Below are 19,764 nucleotides of genomic sequence, written 5' to 3' on the forward strand. Positions count from 1 at the left end.
ACATTAACCGGATGAAACGGCTGAATTTCTCTGTTTGTTTGGAAGCTGGACAAAGCAGAGACTCTGTCCTGATTGGCTGATTCCTGGAGATAAAGGTCATTCTGAAGGTCGCGTTCGGCTGCGATGCTTCATTTTATTTTTCCAGTCTCTGTTGGACGTTGAAATGGGAAACCTTCCTCTTCCTCCCAGCTCTTCCTCTTCCTCATGTGCTGCTAGCTGCCGGTGGACAGCAGGGGGCGCCGGAGACCCGGATGGAAAACTTGGCTGCTTATGAGACTGAAAAGGACGAAAGTTTCCATGAAGCCATATGAATAAGAATTACCTGAACCATCTAACATTTCCTTTGGCTTGTTATGAGGAAAAAAAAGATGAAAATGAGAACAAAAGGAACAAAAAAAATATATAAAGTGGAAAAAAATGTAAAATATTTGAATGAGAGCTTGTATCATAACATTTAATATTCATAATATCTGCTTTGTAGGCTGACGTGATTCGCTGTTAGTGTTATTTGTAGTAATTATGCTTTATCCTTTAATAAAGAAAAAAAACTGAAAACAGACAAAAAAACCTGAAAGTGGCGCCGCAGCGTGATTTATGACGGAGCAGGAAGTTTGTTCAGGGCTCAGCGGGTTTCCTTCCTCTGTGCTGCTGATCCATAGCATTGATTCATCAACTTTTAGATTTTTGGGAAGAAATTGACAGACGTAATCTGGATTTCCATATTTTCAGAGATGAACCGGGTTTGATGTCTGCAGTCATGACAATAAAGTCATAATGTGCAAAATAACAAAGTGCTAATATTACCAGAAAACAAAAAGTCTCAATGAAACCAAAATAAATTATTGAGGAAAAAATGACCTGCATTATTTCAAAGAGAAATGTTTTCAGTCGTTACAGATTTAAATTTTCCACTTCAGAAACCGAAGAATCAAAATGCGACAAACATTTTAATGTTCCTGTGAAAATATTCTGCATGTTTCACTGAAAACATCTGGATCAGAAATACAAAATGAGACCAAGTTCTGCTGGAACCGATCAACCGGATTCATGTCAAATCAAAGCGCTGCAGGAGCTCCCGGGGTCAAAGGTTAGGGCTCCCTCAATGGCCAGGGGGTCGGAGGTCGTCACCGGCCCTTCTTGTGGGTGTCGGGGATGCTGTGGGTGAGCGGGGTCAGGCTGGTGAGCAAGGTGTGCCGCTCGTACTGCTTCGTCTGCCGGAAGCGCGAGTCGGTGCCGTGCAGCCGGTCCAGAACGCCGAACACGCCGAAGCACTGGTTGAACCTGGAACCAGGAGAGGCGGATCAAGTACCGGGGCGGGGGCCAAACGCAGCCCGCCACAGACATCAATGTGGTTCTGGGGGTCGGGTCGGGAGGTCGGGTTCTGTGCGACGGTTCTGTGCGTCGGGTCGGGTCGGGCGGAGTGCCACTCACCGCAGGTGGTGGAAGTCGTGGAACTCGGGCGGGCAGGAAGGGCAGGTGGTAGCCGCAGTGGGACACGGTGGTGCTGACCAGAGCCAGGCAGTACCACACGCTGGTGGTGGTGATGTGGGAGCCCAGCAGGACGGGTCCGATCACCACCGGCAGCATGTTGGAGATCTGATGGAGACGCAAACGTGAACAACATCACAGATGAGCCTCTTTCAGTCGGGTCGACCCGGTTCTACTGGAACCAGAACGCCTGCAGCTGCTGTGTTCTGAGTCGGAGCAACGATCATATCGCTCGATATTGATAATCGATTCATTTTTTGCTTCAAATATCTGTCAAACTGCAGATGCAACACTTCCTGTTTTATCCAGTTTTCACTTCCTGCTGATTATTTTTCAGAAGTTAAACATAAACCAGAAACTGCCAGTTATTGAACAGGTTTCATCTGGTGAAACAGGAAGTTGCTCTCTTCAGAGGTTTTAGTGTCGTTTCCTGCAGTGGTTGTTGGTGCAGCGCCCCCACAGGCCAGGAGGGGAACAGGCTGGTTTGGGTCAGAACCACAGCAGCTGGAGGTGGAGCAGAAGTTCTGGTTTCAGTAGAACCGGGTCGACCCGACTGAAGGAGGAAAGCTTCCTGAGTGAATCTACCAGCAGTACACAGAGAAAATGGCGGCTGTACCACGTGCTCCAGAGGATGAGCGTAGATGGAGACGACGCCGATGGGAGCGGTCCATTCATGATGCTGCTTGTGGAAATGCTTGTAGAGGCTGGGATGGTGGAACAACCTGGGGAACGACAGACGGATCAGCAACTGGTTCCCAGCAACTGGTTCCCTGGAACTGGTTCCCAGCAACTAGTTCCCAGCAACTAGTTCCCGGAACTGGTTCCCAGCAACTAGTTCCCAGCAACTGGTTCCCAGCAATTGGTTCCCAGCAACTGGTTCCCTGGAACTGGTTCTCTGGAACTGGTTCCCAGCAACTAGTTCCCAGCAACTAGTTCCCGAAACTGGTTCCCAGCAACTAGTTCCCAGCAACTGGTTCCCAGCAACTGGTTCCCAGCAATTGGTTCCCAGCAACTAGTTCCCAGCAATTGGTTCCCTGGAACTGGTTCCCAGCAACTGGTTCCCTGGAACTGGTTCCCAGCAACTAGTTCCCAGCAACTGGTTCCCAGCAACTCGTTCCCAGCAATTGGTTCCCAGCAACTGGTTCCCTGGAACTGGTTCCCAGCAACTCGTTCCCAGCAATTGGTTCCCTGGAACTGGTTCCCAGCAATTGGTTCCCAGCAACTGGTTCCCTGGAACTGGTTCTCTGGAACTGGTTCCCAGCAACTAGTTCCCAGCAACTAGTTCCCGGAACTGGTTCCCAGCAACTTTTCCCAGCAACTGGTTCCCAGCAATTGGTTCCCAGCAACTGGTTCCCAGCAACTGGTTCCCAGCAACTGGTTCCCAGCAATTGGTTCCCTGGAACTGGTTCCCAGCAACTAGTTCCCAGCAACTGGTTCCCTGGAACTGGTTCCCAGCAACTAGTTCCCAGCAACTGGTTCCCTGGAACTGGTTCCCAGCAACTAGTTCCCAGCAACTGGTTCCCTGGAACTGGTTCCCAGCAACTAGTTCCCAGCAACTAGTTCCCTGGAACTGGTTCCCAGCAACTAGTTCCCAGCAACTGGTTCCCAGCAACTGGTTCCCAGCAACTAGTTCCCAGCAACTGGTTCCCAGCAATTGGTTCCCTGGAACTGGTTCCCAGCAACTAGTTCCCAGCAACTGGTTCCCTGGAACTGGTTCCCAGCAACTAGTTCCCAGCAACTGGTTCCCAGCAACTCGTTCCCAGCAATTGGTTCCCAGCAACTGGTTCCCTGGAACTGGTTCCCAGCAACTCGTTCCCAGCAATTGGTTCCCTGGAACTGGTTCCCAGCAACTGGTTCCCTGGAACCGGTTCCCAGCAACTAGTTTCCCTGGAACTGGTTCCCAGCAACTAGTTCCCAGCAACTGGTTCCCTGGAACTGGTTCCCAGCAACTAGTTCCCAGCAATTGGTTCCCTGGAACTGGTTCCCAGCAATTGGTTCCCAGCAACTAGTTCCCAGCAACTGGTTCCCAGCAACTTGTTCCCAGCAACTAGTTCCCAGCAACTGGTTCCCTGGAACTGGTTCCCAGCAACTAGTTCCCAGCAACTGGTTCCCTGGAACTGGTTCCCAGCAACTCGTTCCCAGCAATTGGTTCCCTGGAACTGGTTCCCAGCAATTGGTTCCCAGCAACTGGTTCCCTGAAACTGGTTCCCAGCAACTAGTTCCCTGGAACTGGTTCCCAGCAACTAGTTCCCAGCAACTGGTTCCCTGGAACTGGTTCCCAGCAACTAGTTCCCAGCAACTAGTTCCCGGAACTGGTTCCCTGGAACTGGTTCCCAGCAACTAGTTCCCAGCAATTGGTTCCCAGCAACTAGTTCCCGGAACTGGTTCTCTGGAACTGGTTCCCAGCAACTAGTTCCCAGCAACTAGTTCCCGGAACTGGTTCCCAGCAACTAGTTCCCAGCAACTGGTTCCCTGGAACTGGTTCCCAGCAACTAGTTCCCAGCAATTGGTTCCCTGGAACTGGTTCCCAGCAATTGGTTCCCAGAAACTAGTTCCCAGCAACTGGTTCCCTGGAACTAGTTCCCAGCAACTGGTTCCCTGGAACTGGTTCCCAGCAACTAGTTCCCAGCAACTGGTTCCCTGGAACTGGTTCCCAGCAACTAGTTCCCTGGAACTGGTTCCCAGTGTGTCCTGCCTGTGTGAGTAGTAGAAGAGGATCTCCTCCAGCATGGAGAACAGGCCGAGCTCCATCAGGCCTCGGTGGAAGGTGGGCAGCTCCGGGCCGCAGGGCCGGCCGGTCCGGCTGGCCAGCAGGTAGACCAGAACCACCATGGACCCGGAGACCAGAACCTGGTTGAACAGGACGGTCCGAACCGCCTGCCGCAGCTTGGCCGGGTCCACCTGCGGGAACAGACACCGTTCATCGAGCCGCTCGCCGGTACCAGCTGAGGTTCTGCAGCCGAGTCACAAACTGAAGGCTGGAACAGCGCCACCACTTGGTCAAACACATCAAAACGTTCATCTGTCAGTCAGAGTAGAAAATAACTGAAGCAAAGTTTAATTATTTATTTCAAATGAAAAGTAAAATAAAGACGTCAGAACATAGAATTACTGAATAGATCTGCCCTTATGGATCAGACATCATCTGCATCAATATAGATATTAGATCAGCGATTTGCTGCTAAATGCAGATTTTTCTACTTTTATTCACATTGAAAATGATTTTCTATGTAATAAATTGACTTTATTAAAAGAAATTGGTCTCAGCAACAAGAATAATCTGGATTATTTTCTTTAAAAATTATTTTATTGCATCAACTGATTGTGATGCAAAATCAGATCCATAATGCTAGTGAATTATTTATCATTTCATTTAAAAACCTGAATTAAAGTAATAATTAGTTAATTGGTGTTGAGGTTCTGAGTTTCTCACTAATATGATCAAAAGTTTGCCCATATTCTAATCATGTTTCCATTAAATAATAAACTACATTAAAATCACATGAATAAGTTTGTTCACATAAGTCTTACAGAAATACACATTATCATCATTTCCTGTCTTCTTCTTTGTGGTCTCCAGCAGTAGTAACTTCCTGTTGATGCGAAAATTGTTTCCGTTGCAGTTTAAGGAAATGGAGAGTTGAAAACCTTTTTATTGAAAAACTTGATTTCTTTAAATTTAACATTTTAACTCAGGAAATGTGAAACTGAAGAATGATGAGGTGAAATGCAGCGGCAGACATTTTGTTTCATCAGTGGCTGTAAATATAAAAACTGCAGCTGGAATCAGGGAGTGAACTTCTTGTTCAGAATGTTCTGGACCTAATCGCTGATCAATAATCATTAATGTTTATCTGTGAGTGGGACTTTCCTCAGAGGCACAGCGGCAGACCGACGTCACGTTCTCAGATTATCAGTCCCTGATAATCTGAGAACGTTCTCAGATTATGGTTTAATCCCGCCGCCCTGATCGGGTCGCTCCAGTCCAGAATCCCACATCCAGAATCAGGATTATTCAGCGTGTTGGATTGTTTTGGATTATCACATCCAGTGTTTTGTCCCCAGTAGGAGCGAGAGCGCCCCCTGCTGGATGTGACCGCAACCGAGCAGGAAGCAGAATCCCAACAGGGAACCCAGAGCGCAGCAGAGATGGGAGCTCAAATGTGGAAACAAGGTCAAAGTTCATTCAAGGGACATCAGCAGAGAGGAGTGAATAAATCTCAGCTTCGTTAGGAAACCAGAACCAGAACCGCACAACCAGAACCGCACAACCAGAACCGCACAACCAGAACCGCACAACCAGAACCGCACAACCAGACCGCTTCATGATGCAAACATGACTTTCCTTCCTTTTGCTGCTGTTTTCACATAAATGTTGTGAGTTTTGCACTAAAGTCGCTAAATGTTTTCATGAGACAAAATAACTGCATAATTTTACACTTTAGTTTCAGAAATAAACTTTCCACTAAAAGAAAAACAAAAAGTTTCTGCGGTTTTTAAATTGCAGTCACAGGGCTGCACAAAGTTCATCCCGGGGGGTCCACAAACGGTCCCTGGTCCACAAACGGCCCCCCCAGTCCACAAACGGTCCCTGGTCCACAAACGGTCCCCGGTCCACAAACGGTCCCTGGTCCACAAACGGCCCCCCGGTCCACAAACGGCCCCTGGTCCACAAAGGGTCCCTGGTCCACAAACGGCCCCTGGTCCACAAAGGGTCCCTGGTCCACAAACGGCCCCCCGGTCCACAAACGGCCCCTGGTCCACAAAGGGTCCCTGGTCCACAAACGGCCCCTGGTCCACAAAGGGTCCCTGGTCCACAAACGGCCCCCCGGTCCACAAACGGCCCCCCGGTCCACAAACGGCCCCTGGTCCACAAAGGGTCCCTGGTCCACAAACGGCCCCTGGTCCACAAAGGGTCCCCGGTCCACAAACGGTCCCTGGTCCACAAACGGTCCCTGGTCCACAAACGGTCCCTGGTCCACAAACGGCCCCCCCAGTCCACAAACGGCCCCTGGTCCACAAACGGCCCCCCGGTCCACAAACGGTCCCTGGTCCACAAACGGCCCCCGGTCCACAAACGGTCCCCCGGTCCACAAACGGCCCCGCGGTCCACAAACGGCCCCTGGTCCACAAAGGGTCCCTGGTCCACAAACGGCCCCCGGTCCACAAACGGCCCCGGTCCACAAACGGCCCCCCGGTCCACAAACGGCCCCCCGGTCCACAAACGGCCCCCGGTCCACAAACGGCCCCCCGGTCCACAAACGGTCCCTGGTCCACAAACGGCCCCCCGGTCCACAAACGGCCCCCCCGGTCCACAAACGGTCCCCGGTCCACAAACGGCCCCCTGGTCCACAAACGGCCCCTGGTCCACAAACGGCCCCTGGTCCACAAACGGCCCCTGGTCCACAAACGGTCCCTGGTCCACAAACGGTCCCTGGTCCACAAACGGCCCCCGGTCCACAAACGGTCCCTGGTCCACAAACGGCCCCGCGGTCCACAAACGACCCCCGGTCCACAAACGGCCCCCCGGTCCACAAACGGCCCCCGGTCCACAAACGGCCCCTGGTCCACAAACGGCCCCTGGTCCACAAACGGCCCCCGGTCCACAAACGGCCCCCTGGTCCACAAACGGCCCCGGGGGGCCCCACTTTGATCAACTCTATGGCAGACTCTGACTCTGACTGGGAAAACATTTCCTGCTTTGTCATTTTGTGCTCATTGATTTCAGTGGAATCTGAACCGGGCCACAGAGAAGAACCTACCGGGTCGTTCCTGCCCTCCTGGATCCGGTACCGAGTGATGAAGGACGGTTTCCCAGAAGTGTCCACCAGCAGCAGCAGGCCGTTCAGCATCCAGAACACCAACGTCGGGGCCAGCATGGTTCCTGTCCCAGACGAAACAAACGGGTCCAAATGTTAGAAACCCAACCGGGTCCAAAACGATGTGGATAATGAACTTTGTGGCTTGAAACTGGGCCTCTGTCTGTAGATGTAAATCAACCAAATATTCTGATTCCTGTTGAAAATATAATCATTGTAGATGTTATCAGTTTCAAAATGTTTGGGATTATTTTCCTGTTTGGCCTGCAGATGATTTATGTTGGAGGAAAAGTCGATGTTCTAGTTTCTCTAAAGTGAAGATGAAAACAGAATTATTGGGAATCTATTTTTGCACCTCATTTTTATTTCATCTATAAAATGATTTCCGTAAAAGATGGAAAATGATCCACATGCAGCAACTTGGGTATCAGATTTCCTGCAGACCAGAACTGAACGGCCGCATAAAATCCCTCAGTGGGCCGTGATCGGCCCCTGCGCCACACTTTGGGCATCGCTGCTTTAAAACGTTTGAGAAAAACCAACAAAAATAATTCCTAAGGATCAAAAAGCTGTAAGTTATCAGAAAGCAGGTTTAGTTCTCGCTGTGAATTCGGTTTTCCATCGTTAAGAGAAACGAATGAAGCGACTAAAATAAACTTTCCAAAAATATTCCAATTTATTAAATATGCATAGATATGAGGTTCACTTCCTAAATGACATTACAAACTGATTTAGTTTTAAATCTGTGCAGCTGATATTACACACAATAAAATACAAAAATATATATAAAATATATGATTATTACTAAGACATAATAGTAATTAACTGATTAGAAGGAAATATGAGTTGAATATTTAAGCAACTGTTTCAGACACAAAATCCAGAAAGATTTTGGGTCCGACCTTTGACCCAGCTGACATCTGAATGAACTGGTTCATGAAGCTGCAGTGACCTTTGACCTTTAGCCTTCTCTTCGGTTGAACCGCACTAATCTAATCCTCATTTACAGATCCTGGGATTAAATTACGTTTGGTTTCTGTCATAAATCTGACGGACGCAAAACTATGGAGCTTCTCCAACCAAAAGGTTTCACAAACTGACGGTACAAATATTCAATTCAGCCTCAGATCGGTGACCTTTGACCTGAAAGGGACAAAAAACTGGAATAATTTTCCTACCGAAGAAGAACAACGCAGCATCGTGACCCTCAAACTGCAGGTAAACCTTCGTCCACAACTTCTGCCAGAAATCTCCTGAAGCTCCCCAGAATCTCTGAAGATGCCTGGAGCCAGAGGTCAGAGGTCAGAGGTCAGGCTGCTTCTTTTTTTTGGTTTTGTAGTTGAAAAGACAATAAAAACCTGATTTACATTGGCTAACCAGTTGAAGCATCACAATATTCATAATAACGAAAATACCTGCAGTAGAAAACATTGATTCATAAAATGCACAAAAACAATGTTTAATATTTAATATCTGTTATTTAAATATTGTTTCAATCTGGGTGTGAAAAAGACATTCTATTAACTGAGGAAAAAATTATTTATATTTGTTATAAAAATATAAAACCTGTTTATTAGTGATGCTGATTATAATGAAATCATTTTTGTTGATTTAAATAAAAATGATCCACAGAACCAAAACTACTAAACAGATTCATACAATAATTATCCTTCATTTCAGTTTTTATAGTGAAAACTTCTGGTGCAAACCAGAGGGGGCGCTACACTTCTCTGGGACAGACTGAAAAATATTCTGTTTATACCTGTCAAATTATAATCATATTAACTTTCATATTCACCTGGTTGAACCTGAATCCAGATTCCACTTCTCCATAGTGACACAAATTGATCAAACTGATCAAACTAATCAAATTGATCAAACTGATCGGCAGCTGCTGGACTCCTGATGAAAACAGGAAGTCAAACTAAAGCAGCCAGGAAGATGGAGACAGAATCTGCAGCATGTTTGCTCCGATCGACTTCTGCACCGTAATTGATTTCCTGCAGACAAACGTCCGGCTCCTCTGTCCAGACGAAACGGATCAATATTCAATACAACGTTGCATCTCTTTAGTTTCTCTGGTCTGGAGTTGAAGGTTTAAAGCTCAAGGCGTCCGGTCCGTAACCTTCGACCCGCCGCCGGCTCCGCTCAGAAAGACGCATTTAGTTCACAGTCTATGAGATGATATTCAAAGATTCTCGTTGATTGATTTCATTCCCTCTGCGATTAAATCTCTGTAAAGTCTAAAGGACCAATCAGGGCTGGAATTATAACCGACGGGCTTCAACTGTCCCCGGCGTTTGAAAAACGCTCAAAATATGTGTGAAGTAGATTTTTCTTTAAAGAGAAAATCTATTATTTCCATCATCCATCATCATGCTTACTGTGTGCCACATTTTTGCCTGTGAGCTGCTGGTAACTATAATTTCCTGAGGGAGTCTTCCCAAGGGATCAATAAAGTGAAGTCTAAGTCTAAGTCTAAGTCTCATACAGTATCATAGTCAAGATGTTTTTTGGTGCAGCTGCAGAAGGTGAACAAACTAAGTGAACAAGATGTCTGTTGAAGTTCCCCAGTCGGGTTATTTGGGAACTTGCTGTTTTTCCCTGCATGCAGATAGAGTGTGTAGACATGATAGTGAATGAGGTTGAACTGTTCCCTCTGTTTTCCTTTGTTTGGTCTGTTTGGTCTTAGCAGGTTGAGTCTGTTAGCAGGTTGAGTCTGTTAGCAGGTTGAGTCTGTTAGCAGCAGGTTGAGTCTCTGTTAGCAGCAGGTTGAGTCTGTTAGCAGCAGGTTGAGTCTGTTAGCAGCAGGTTGAGTCTCTGTTAGCAGGTTGAGTCTCTGTTAGCAGCAGGTTGAGTCTCTGTTAGCAGGTTGAGTCTGTTAGCAGCAGGTTGAGTCTGTTAGCAGCAGGTTGAGTCTCTGTTAGCAGGTTGAGTCTGTTAGCAGCAGGTTGAGTCTCTGTTAGCAGGTTGAGTCTGTTAGCAGCAGGTTGAGTCTGTTAGCAGCAGGTTGAGTCTCTGTTAGCAGGTTGAGTCTCTGTTAGCAGCAGGTTGAGTCTCTGTTAGCAGGTTGAGTCTGTTAGCAGCAGGTTGAGTCTGTTAGCAGCAGGTTGAGTCTCTGTTAGCAGGTTGAGTCTGTTAGCAGCAGGTTGAGTCTGTTAGCAGCAGGTTGAGTCTCTGTTAGCAGCAGGTTGAGTCTGTTAGCAGGTTGAGTCTCTGTTAGCAGCAGGTTGAGTCTGTTAGCAGGTTGAGTCTCTGTTAGCAGGTTGAGTCTGTTAGCAGCAGGTTGAGTCTGTTAGCAGCAGGTTGAGTCTCTGTTAGCAGCAGGTTGAGTCTGTTAGCAGGTTGAGTCTCTGTTAGCAGCAGGTTGAGTCTGTTAGCAGCAGGTTGAGTCTGTTAGCAGCAGGTTGAGTCTGTTAGCAGCAGGTTGAGTCTCTGTTAGCAGCAGGTTGAGTCTGTTAGCAGCAGGTTGAGTCTCTGTTAGCAGCAGGTTGAGTCTCTGTTAGCAGCAGGTTGAGTCTGTTAGCAGCAGGTTGAGTCTCTGTTAGCAGCAGGTTGAGTCTGTTAGCAGCAGGTTGAGTCTCTGTTAGCAGCAGGTTGAGTCTGTTAGCAGGTTGAGTCTGTTAGCAGCAGGTTGAGTCTCTGTTAGCAGCAGGTTGAGTCTCTGTTAGCAGCAGGTTGAGTCTGTTAGCAGCAGGTTGAGTCTCTGTTAGCAGCAGGTTGAGTCTCTGTTAGCAGCAGGTTGAGTCTGTTAGCAGCAGGTTGAGTCTGTTAGCAGCAGGTTGAGTCTGTTAGCAGCAGGTTGAGTCTCTGTTAGCAGCAGGTTGAGTCTCTGTTAGCAGCAGGTTGAGTCTGTTAGCAGCAGGTTGAGTCTCTGTTAGCAGCAGGTTGAGTCTGTTAGCAGCAGGTTGAGTCTCTGTTAGCAGGTTGAGTCTGTTAGCAGGTTGAGTCTGTTAGCAGCAGGTTGAGTCTGTTAGCAGAGAGGTGAATGAAGCAACTATGCAACTCTGAGTTCATTAGAGCAGATTTTGATTTTTAATGTTTGCTCTCTGTCTGCAGACGTATTAAAGATGTTTTTGCTTCCTGACTTTTGTCTGGACATTAGTCTCTGAATTATGCACTTGACATATGGACCATATTCCAATAACGTGATCTCTGGTCCAAACAGAACCAGTGCATTTTATTATATCATAATAATTATAATCTATGCAGTATTAGAATGATCCACGGTTGGGTAGCAACTAGTTACATTTACTCAACAAACGTTTTTAATACAAAGTATTTTTACTGTCAAATTTCTGCATTTTCTTCCCACTGAATGAAAATCAAACATGTATTCTCTACCCTCCCTGCTCTAATCGTTTATCTACATTTTTATTTATCGTAAACATTAATACTCATTATTTACATACATTTCCATCTCCTGTCCCTATGAATTTATAATTACGATTATATTTATAATAATTACAAAGTGGAAGTTAAAGTAGAGATACTTCATAATAAAATGACTAAAATAAAAAGTACAGCGTAGGAACAATACTCCTAAAAGTAAAGTTACTCAAACCTTCCAGAGTAACTGTAACTAGTTACTACGCAGATTTCTACCAGCAAACTCTACACCTTTTCCTATAATGTGATCATGCAGCAGGCTTGCTTTGACTAGACCAACCCAGAGTTTCCAGACTAAGGATTCTGGTCTTTCCAGTTCCAACCTGCCCAGCCGTTTTGTTTCTGTCATGATTCGTTCCCAGCCTTTGTCTCCTCTGTTCACTATTTTACCACTCAGTTAGCCTGGTTAGCCGTTAGCTTTGTGCTGTGATGGTTGTAGTTAGCCTGGTTAGCTGTTAGCTCTGTGTTGGGATTGGCATTACTTAGCCTGATTAGCCATTAGCTGGGTGCTGTGATACTTGTAGTTAGCCTGGTTAGCTGTTAGCTCAGTGCTGTGATGGTTATAGTTAGCCTGGTTAGCTGTTAGCTCAGTGCTGTGATGGTTATAGTTGGCCTGGTTAGCTGTTAGCTTGGTGCTGTGATGGTTATAGTTAGCCTGGTTAGCTGTTAGCTTGGTGCTGTGATGGTTGTAGTTAGCCTGGTAAGCTGTTAGCTTGGTGCTGTGATGGTTGTAGTTAGCCTGGTTAGCTGTTAGCTTGGTGCTGTGATGTTGTAGTTAGCCTGGTTAGCTGTTAGCTTGGTGCTGTGATGGTTGTAGTTAGCCTGGTTAGCTGTTAGCTTGGTGCTGTGATGGTTGTAGTTAGCCTGGTTAGCTGTTAGCTCAGTGCTGTGATGGTTATAGTTGGCCTGGTTAGCTGTTAGCTTGGTGCTGTGATGGTTGTAGTTAGCCTGGTTAGCTGTTAGCTTGGTGCTGTGATGGTTGTAGTTAGCCTGGTAAGCTGTTAGCTTGGTGCTGTGATGGTTATAGTTAGCCTGGTTAGCTGTTAGCTTGGTGCTGTGATGTTGTAGTTAGCCTGGTTAGCTGTTAGCTTGGTGCTGTGATGGTTGTAGTTAGCCTGGTTAGCTGTTAGCTTGGTGCTGTGATGGTTGTAGTTAGCCTGGTTAGCTGTTAGCTTGGTGCTGTGATGGTTGTAGTTAGCCTGGTTAGCTGTTAGCTTGGTGCTGTGATGGTTGTAGTTAGCCTGGTTAGCTGTTAGCTTGGTGCTGTGATGGTCATACCATGTCAGCGAGTTTCCAAAAGCAGCCAGGAACAGAATTCCAGATCCGATGACAAAAGCAGCTTTCTTCACAGAATCCCACAGGCCTCCTGCTGATTCCTGGAAAACAAACCAGCGCCGTGAACAACAGAGGAGCGTCAGAGCAAAACACGACATAATCAACCAGCAATTCTGCTCTAGATTCCAGAGCAAACATATCTTAGTTCACTGGGAATAAAACACAACATGCAAATAACAGCAAGAGCTTAACTTTAGTTCATAATTCCTTAATCTTGATCCACGAGTTTCAGTTCCACTGACAGATTATTTCATTCATAGGAAGATAGTTTTCTGTTTCAAAGTGAAATAATCAGCCATCCATAGGTTTTTCCATCAATATTAATGAATTCTTAACTTTAAAAAGCTCCTGTATCTTGCTGAAAAGTGACAGTTTGTTTTATTTCAAGTGAGGCAGACCAAACCTACTTAGTCAGACTTTGTGTTTTTTCAGTGCATAATGGTGATAAACTGTAAAAGAAGCAGCTGCCACCAGTTGGTCCAGCGATGCGTTCAAAGACAAAACGACATCCTCCTTCTCCGCAGTGGGAGACAGGAGGCGTCCAGGCAGCAGCCATTAAATCCCAGTCGCATTCCTCAGGGAACCATGGCCACCGCGGGACCAGCGCCGCACGCGACGCCTCGGGGGTTTCTGGGTTTCCTCTCGGTTGGAACAGAAAGTTCTGGTTTCGTTTTCACCAAATTAAACCTTAAACTGTTGTGATAGTTTTGTGTAAAGTATTGTGATGATGCAAACATTGACTGAGATTTGAATACTCAACAGAAGAAACTATTTGAATAAAAATATATTTAATTATTGTTGAACTCTGGGGTTTTCTAACAACTTTAGTGACTAGTGAATGTAATTTACTGACAGCTGACAAACCGCTTGTGTGATGGAATAAAAACCAATTTCAATTCATCAGCTTGAAACATCCATATAGATTCATAAACACAAAAACAAAGGACAATATTTCTGTAATTTCAGTATGTTTTAGAAATGCATGACAATAGTTCCAGTTTTTCCCCATTAACAATCACATTTTTATTTATTTAGTTAATAAATAAGCTTTTCTCTGTTTCAGTTTTTCTTATTTGATTAGTTTTAATAACTATAATAACTTTGGTGAATAGTGACAACATAAATATTGTCATTAATATCATTGATAATTTACCTCCAATTTAGTTGAAAATGAACTTTTTCAATATAGTAATTCTTATAAAGATTATTAATAAATTCTGACAAAGCAGAAATAAATAAGTGTCACAAACTGAACTTTTAAAGCTACAGAAACAAAACAAACATAATTGATGAACCTTAAATATTTCAGCTGGTACTGGTTTTATTAAAACAACACAAACTCCACCCAAAGACAAAAGGAGAAGAAACAAAATAAGAGGTCAGATTAATGATTCATCCTTTTGTGAAACTGACAATCTGCTTCTTAACTTGTTACATAACTGAAGATTGTTTTCTGACAGACAGAAACCGAGATTTATTTCACACAATTCATGCAACAGTCAAAAATATTAAAATCAGATCTGAGCACAAAGCAGTGAGTCGTCTTTATTCCTCACAAATCACACCGATTACACACAACACTAAAATAAATGACATTAGACTGAAATAATGATGGAGCATTTGATCAGCAGCAGTATTAATAATAATAGTTGTTGTTGTGTTTTAAATGAACTCTGTGTGTTAAACTTGTGGTTTTACTCAGATGCGCTCTCACCTGTCGGCCGCTGCCTGCTGAGCTCTTCTCAGCTCTCCCCGTCTCTGCAGACAAACAGACACACTGGGTCAAACCGGGTCAGTTTCACAACAGCATGAGTGCAGAGGACAGGGTCCGTGTCTCATGAGACATGAGGGTTACCGTAGCATGAGGGTAACATGAGAGGGACCCTCATGGGACGGGTCACAGCAACATGCAGCCATGTTGCTGACCAGCAGCAGCAACATGGCTGACAGCAGAAGACTGAAGGATTATTCTTAGAGTTTGAACTTAACATGACCAAAAACATGTTTTAGTTGATGGTTTTATTGCCATTCTCCTGTTGTCATTTAGGAGAATAAAAATACATTTGCAGTAGTTGCTACAGCCAAAACACTACCTGGTATTTTCACACAAGCTGTGACTTGTTGCTGCGCTGTCATTTTATTATTTTAATGTCCTCAAATATCTTTTTCAATCTGTTCAAAGTACAATAATCATCTAAGTGCTGTCTGGAGAAATCACAGCGCAGGATTACACATTATCCTAATATAATCCATCTTTACATTTTCCATCACTGCAGATTAAAAATGGAGCAAAAAGCAGCTAATGATTATTTTTAACAACAAATGCATTAAATTATTATGTAAAACTGCCACTGAAAAACAAACCACCGCAACAGTTTTGTTTCATCACTACAAAATAATCAAAAAATGAATGTTTATTTTCAACATAAGGAATACAAAAACAGTCAAACTGTGACGCATTTCCTTTCCAGGCTTCATTCCTGATGGAAAAATTAATACACCAGGAAATTCAAATGTCAAACAAATTGGATTAAGCCTATTAAACCAAATCAAATGTATTTTTATCGGGAGTGGAAGATTTTTAAATGTATTTTTCATGTTACAGAAAACAGAAGCATGTTTGATTCTGTTTCTATGAGAACAGAATCAGAGAAATGCATAAAGAACCAATAAACGCCGCGGAGCTTTTATTAAATCCTTTCAGGCGGATCTTATGATGTCGGACAGAAACTCACCGCGGCTCTCGGCCTCCATGTTTTTCCTCTCTGCTTCTCCTGCAGCCAGCTGATACGAACTCAGCCGCACTTTATTTACTTCTGGAGGACGCTTCTGATTGGCTGCTCCCTGGTCAGCTGACAGAGGCCGAACCCGGAAGTAAGCTCCCGCTTCTCCCGCTGTGTTTTCCTGCAGGTCACAGGTAAAAGGCTGAGCTGATCAGTGTCGATAAGCGATTAGAGCACAGGTAGGGGTCAAAGGTAATGAAAAACAACGCTGTAATCATTTTAATAAATACCAGTTTTCACACTAAACTTCAAGGACTTACAGTATGAAGGGAAATAATGACTCTGTCTTCTGCTGCCTCAGACTAATTATGATTTTTATTCCATTTCATTCAAAGAAGCAGATATTCTGTCTCTAAGTGAGAAACTATTAACATTACAGGACAAATCAGAACTGAACTCCAACTTGCAGCATATTGAAATAAAGATATTTCTCTAGAATTATTACTAATTTATTTCAATAAAATTGGGGAAAATAAAAACAAAAATAATTTTGTTCTTTAGAAACTGAACTACTGAAATGTTTAACAAAACGTTATTTACGAATGAAAAAGTTATAAATGTCAAAAAAGCTGAAATGAATGTTTATAGATTTGAAACATAAACGTACACAGCTGAAAATGCTGTTTATGTAAAAATCCTGCCAGTTACATCAATATGAGTTACTGTGCTGACACTAAAACTGAATTTTGAACAAAAATAATGTCAGGGTTCAGAAAAGTTTTTACCAACTGACATAAACCCGACAGCTGTGTTTTATTCCTAAACTGAACCTGATTGGCCTGAGCTATCCGGACACGAGGCGAAGCCAGCAGATCATCTATATCAATAAAACAAGCATTTGGTTGGAAAGCGCATTGTGGCAAAAATGTTGTTGCTGTATAAATAAAGATAATGAAATGAAATAACTTATTAAACATTCAGTTAAATCATTTTATTTTCATTCAACATGTTTTGTCTGTAAGATGTTGTGAGTGTTTTTGTGAAGCCCAGCTGCTGCCTTTGCCAAAGTACCAAAGTATTTGCAGCCTTGAGCTGCAGCGAGTCAGAGACGTGATGTCTGAGGCCTTAACGTTGCGTTGAGCGTCTCACTCTCAGCCGCTCCCTAAATGTGCTGAACTTCAAGCCCATCACGTGCTGCAAACACACGTGACTCTATTATCAGCCATAATCACTGTTCTCTCTTTAATTGCTAACATAACAAGTCTGGAAATTGTTTTGAAAACAGTTTCAAAGGCATCTTAAACACGCCTGCAGAGAGCTGAGCTGAACTTTTCACAACAGAACTCATTTTCACATCATAAGTTTTCCTCTCATCAACACAGATTTATTTTGTCTATAATATTTATTACATTTTCATTTCTTTAGCTTCTCTTCCTCACACTAAAGGTCAAACTATGATCTGAGGTCATCAGTCAGCCTTTTATCACTCCTGAAGCTTTGCCTCCAAGTTGAAAGTTGAATTCTGATGTAATCATTCCTGCCGTACACCTCACCACCGTCTCACTGGCTGCGTTTATATGAACCTTAAAATTATCCAAATTGAAATTACAAAAATAAATCTGCTTAATGAAAAGACGCCAATTTAAAATAGAAACTCAAGGTTTTTGATGAAAAGTTTTGTGTGAGGATTTCAGATGTATGGAAATGGATTTATGAGCCACATGATTACTATCTGGATGTTACTACTGGTGGAAACGCAGAAGAAGACGACAGGAATCGGAAGCAGGATGATGTTTTGTCTCTTATGTAGCTGGCTCCACCATAACTATAATCTATAACTTTCTATAAATGGCCGACTACACTTCCCTGCACAGTCAATCCCAAGTTGGTGGGGCTTGTGGTCAACGTCTCCTCTGATTGGCTGATAGATAATGAGCGGTAGATGCTTAATTATAATTATATTTCATGTAACTGTTTACATCCCTGATTTAATGCCTTTTTGCTTGAGCAAGCTTATTCATGTGTGATTTGGATTCAATTCCTTAATTAATGGAAACTGTTGGGTTTTTTGACATTAACTGAACGGATGGGCTAGAAATGGAAATGCAGCTGGGTGTTGGCCCTGCACATAGTTCTGCTGATATTTCAATATATTTATGTACTTGGAGAACATGTTCAAAAAAAACACATCAGGCCTTTTCCTGAAACCATCCTCTGATCATCAGGTTCACAGTTTCACCTACAATAATTCACCACGTTAGTTTTAACTACCAAATATATCAAAAAACATATAAACTAGTTTGTGTGTTTCAGTAGCAAGCAGAACATGTTTTGGTTGTAATCAGATCTGATTGATAATTCTGACTGAATCTGAAAGTGTTTATTTCAATCCCAGCAGATCTTCAGGAAGCTTCAGGACGGACGACCATCAACACGCCGGTTTCTTCTTCAATACTTTGGTAAAAATGATGTTCAGTTCATTTTATTGAACTATATATGCTGTTTTTTCTTTCTTTTTGGTAGATTTTTTGTCAAGTTGTTTTCTGCAAACCTAACTTTTAGTTGGTTGAATCATTGTAGCTGCACGTGTATTTCCCAGCAGTTGCAATAGCAACCACGTTGTGAACTGATAGACCAACCACGTTAGTTTATAGTATTTTTATTGTTAAATTTGCATTTTGTGCGCTGTGTTGATGTCCTGCAAGTTAAATATGGAGCGCAGGTGAGACCCCTGGTGGACTTCTGGTGTCACTACACCCAGAATGCTGAGCTGTTTTTTCTTGTTTTAAGATTTAATGATCTTTGAAATTACATTCTTTAGGATATATTTAGATAATTACAGATGAGAAAACAAAATATGCATTTAGTAATTACTTTTAGAGTTAAGTGTAACATTTAAAAATAATTCAATCTTTTCCTGATTCTAATTAGTCAACAAATGAGCTGAAGTTGCTTCTTTGCTATTATTACTTTAGAAATAGTTTTGTTTTTGCTGGGGTTGACGAAAGAAACTTTCCCAAACTTGTTCAGATATGTTTCGGCAGATGTTTGCTTTACATTTTAAATTAGACTTTAATGAAGAGTCCCTCAAGGCTCCATGCTCGGGCCACTCTTACTGAACTGGATGCTCTCCTAATTCAGACAGTGGAGGATGACAACACCTTATGATGGCAGCCGCTGTGATGAATAACTTTATCAAACTGTATCAGCGCATGACCACCATCCTGCACCAATAAGATTTTATCCCAACTGAATGCAGAAAAGGTCAAAGAAAACGGCAACAATAGAGATCAGTGGTCAGACAGCATGCTAGAACATCAACACCAATAAAATAACATCCAATTATAGTCGCTTAGCGAATGAGCCGGCTGCCATCTTTACCATATTAGCATAGCTGCTAAAAACGGTTCAGAACACAGGAAACATTTTTGTGTTGCTTTAAGGCAAATTTTTCCAAATATTGATGCCAAAAAAGTCAGACATAACGAGTCGTAAAAGCTTTAAGACATAAAAGTCATCATTATTTTATTAATTTAACAAACTGTCCACTGGCATTAACACACCTGAGGTTTCTTTATGATCCACTTAGGGACAGAAAACGTTGCTCTGACTTTTGACCTCAAAAAGGGAAAGTTGAATGAAATGAAAATCACCTATCAGGGGAAAGTCCTGCAAGAAAATGAAATCTTAATCAGGCTCCGAAACCCAGACCTTTGAATTGTCTTAGCTTTTGTGGGTATCCCTATTGCTTCTTTCTTCCTTCCACTCGACTTTCCTCTCTGGTTTCCTGAGCGCTGATCCTTTGAGGTTGACCTCCTCTGTGGACGGCTGTCACTGACCTGGTTCTGTTGGATTCTTCTGAACCTGGAAATCCCCCAGTGTAGGTCCAGAGACCAGAGCGGTGTTCAGACTGCAGCTCCTCCAAAGGCCATCAGGTTGGGAGTTTCTGCAGATGGACAGTTGCTGTGATTCTCCTCCTTGATAAGCAGAAAGTTTCCACTGAGACCTTA

General features: G+C 43.8%; 1 protein-coding gene and 1 pseudogene across 1 annotated transcript; one reads left to right on the forward strand and one right to left on the reverse strand.

Annotated features, from left to right (window-relative positions):
- Nucleotides 1-928: 928 nt before the first annotated feature.
- On the reverse strand, nt 929-15,870 carry LOC129355305 (fatty acid hydroxylase domain-containing protein 2-like). The gene is given in 10 exon segments (XM_055024812.1): nt 929-1,281; nt 1,432-1,461; nt 1,463-1,596; nt 2,105-2,210; nt 4,184-4,389; nt 7,251-7,372; nt 8,486-8,589; nt 12,975-13,072; nt 14,746-14,789; nt 15,767-15,870. Coding segments are annotated over 10 exon segments (1,020 nt in total). The 5' UTR covers nt 15,786-15,870; the 3' UTR covers nt 929-1,124.
- A 36-nt stretch (nt 15,871-15,906) lies between these two features.
- Nucleotides 15,907-19,764, forward strand: part of LOC129355299 (core histone macro-H2A.1-like) — a 26,676-nt pseudogene continuing 22,818 nt past the window's right edge.

This window comes from Poeciliopsis prolifica, unplaced genomic scaffold (genome assembly GCF_027474105.1).
Source record: "Poeciliopsis prolifica strain line A6 unplaced genomic scaffold, Auburn_PproV2 SCAFFOLD129, whole genome shotgun sequence".
Lineage (NCBI taxonomy): Eukaryota > Metazoa > Chordata > Actinopteri > Cyprinodontiformes > Poeciliidae > Poeciliopsis > Poeciliopsis prolifica.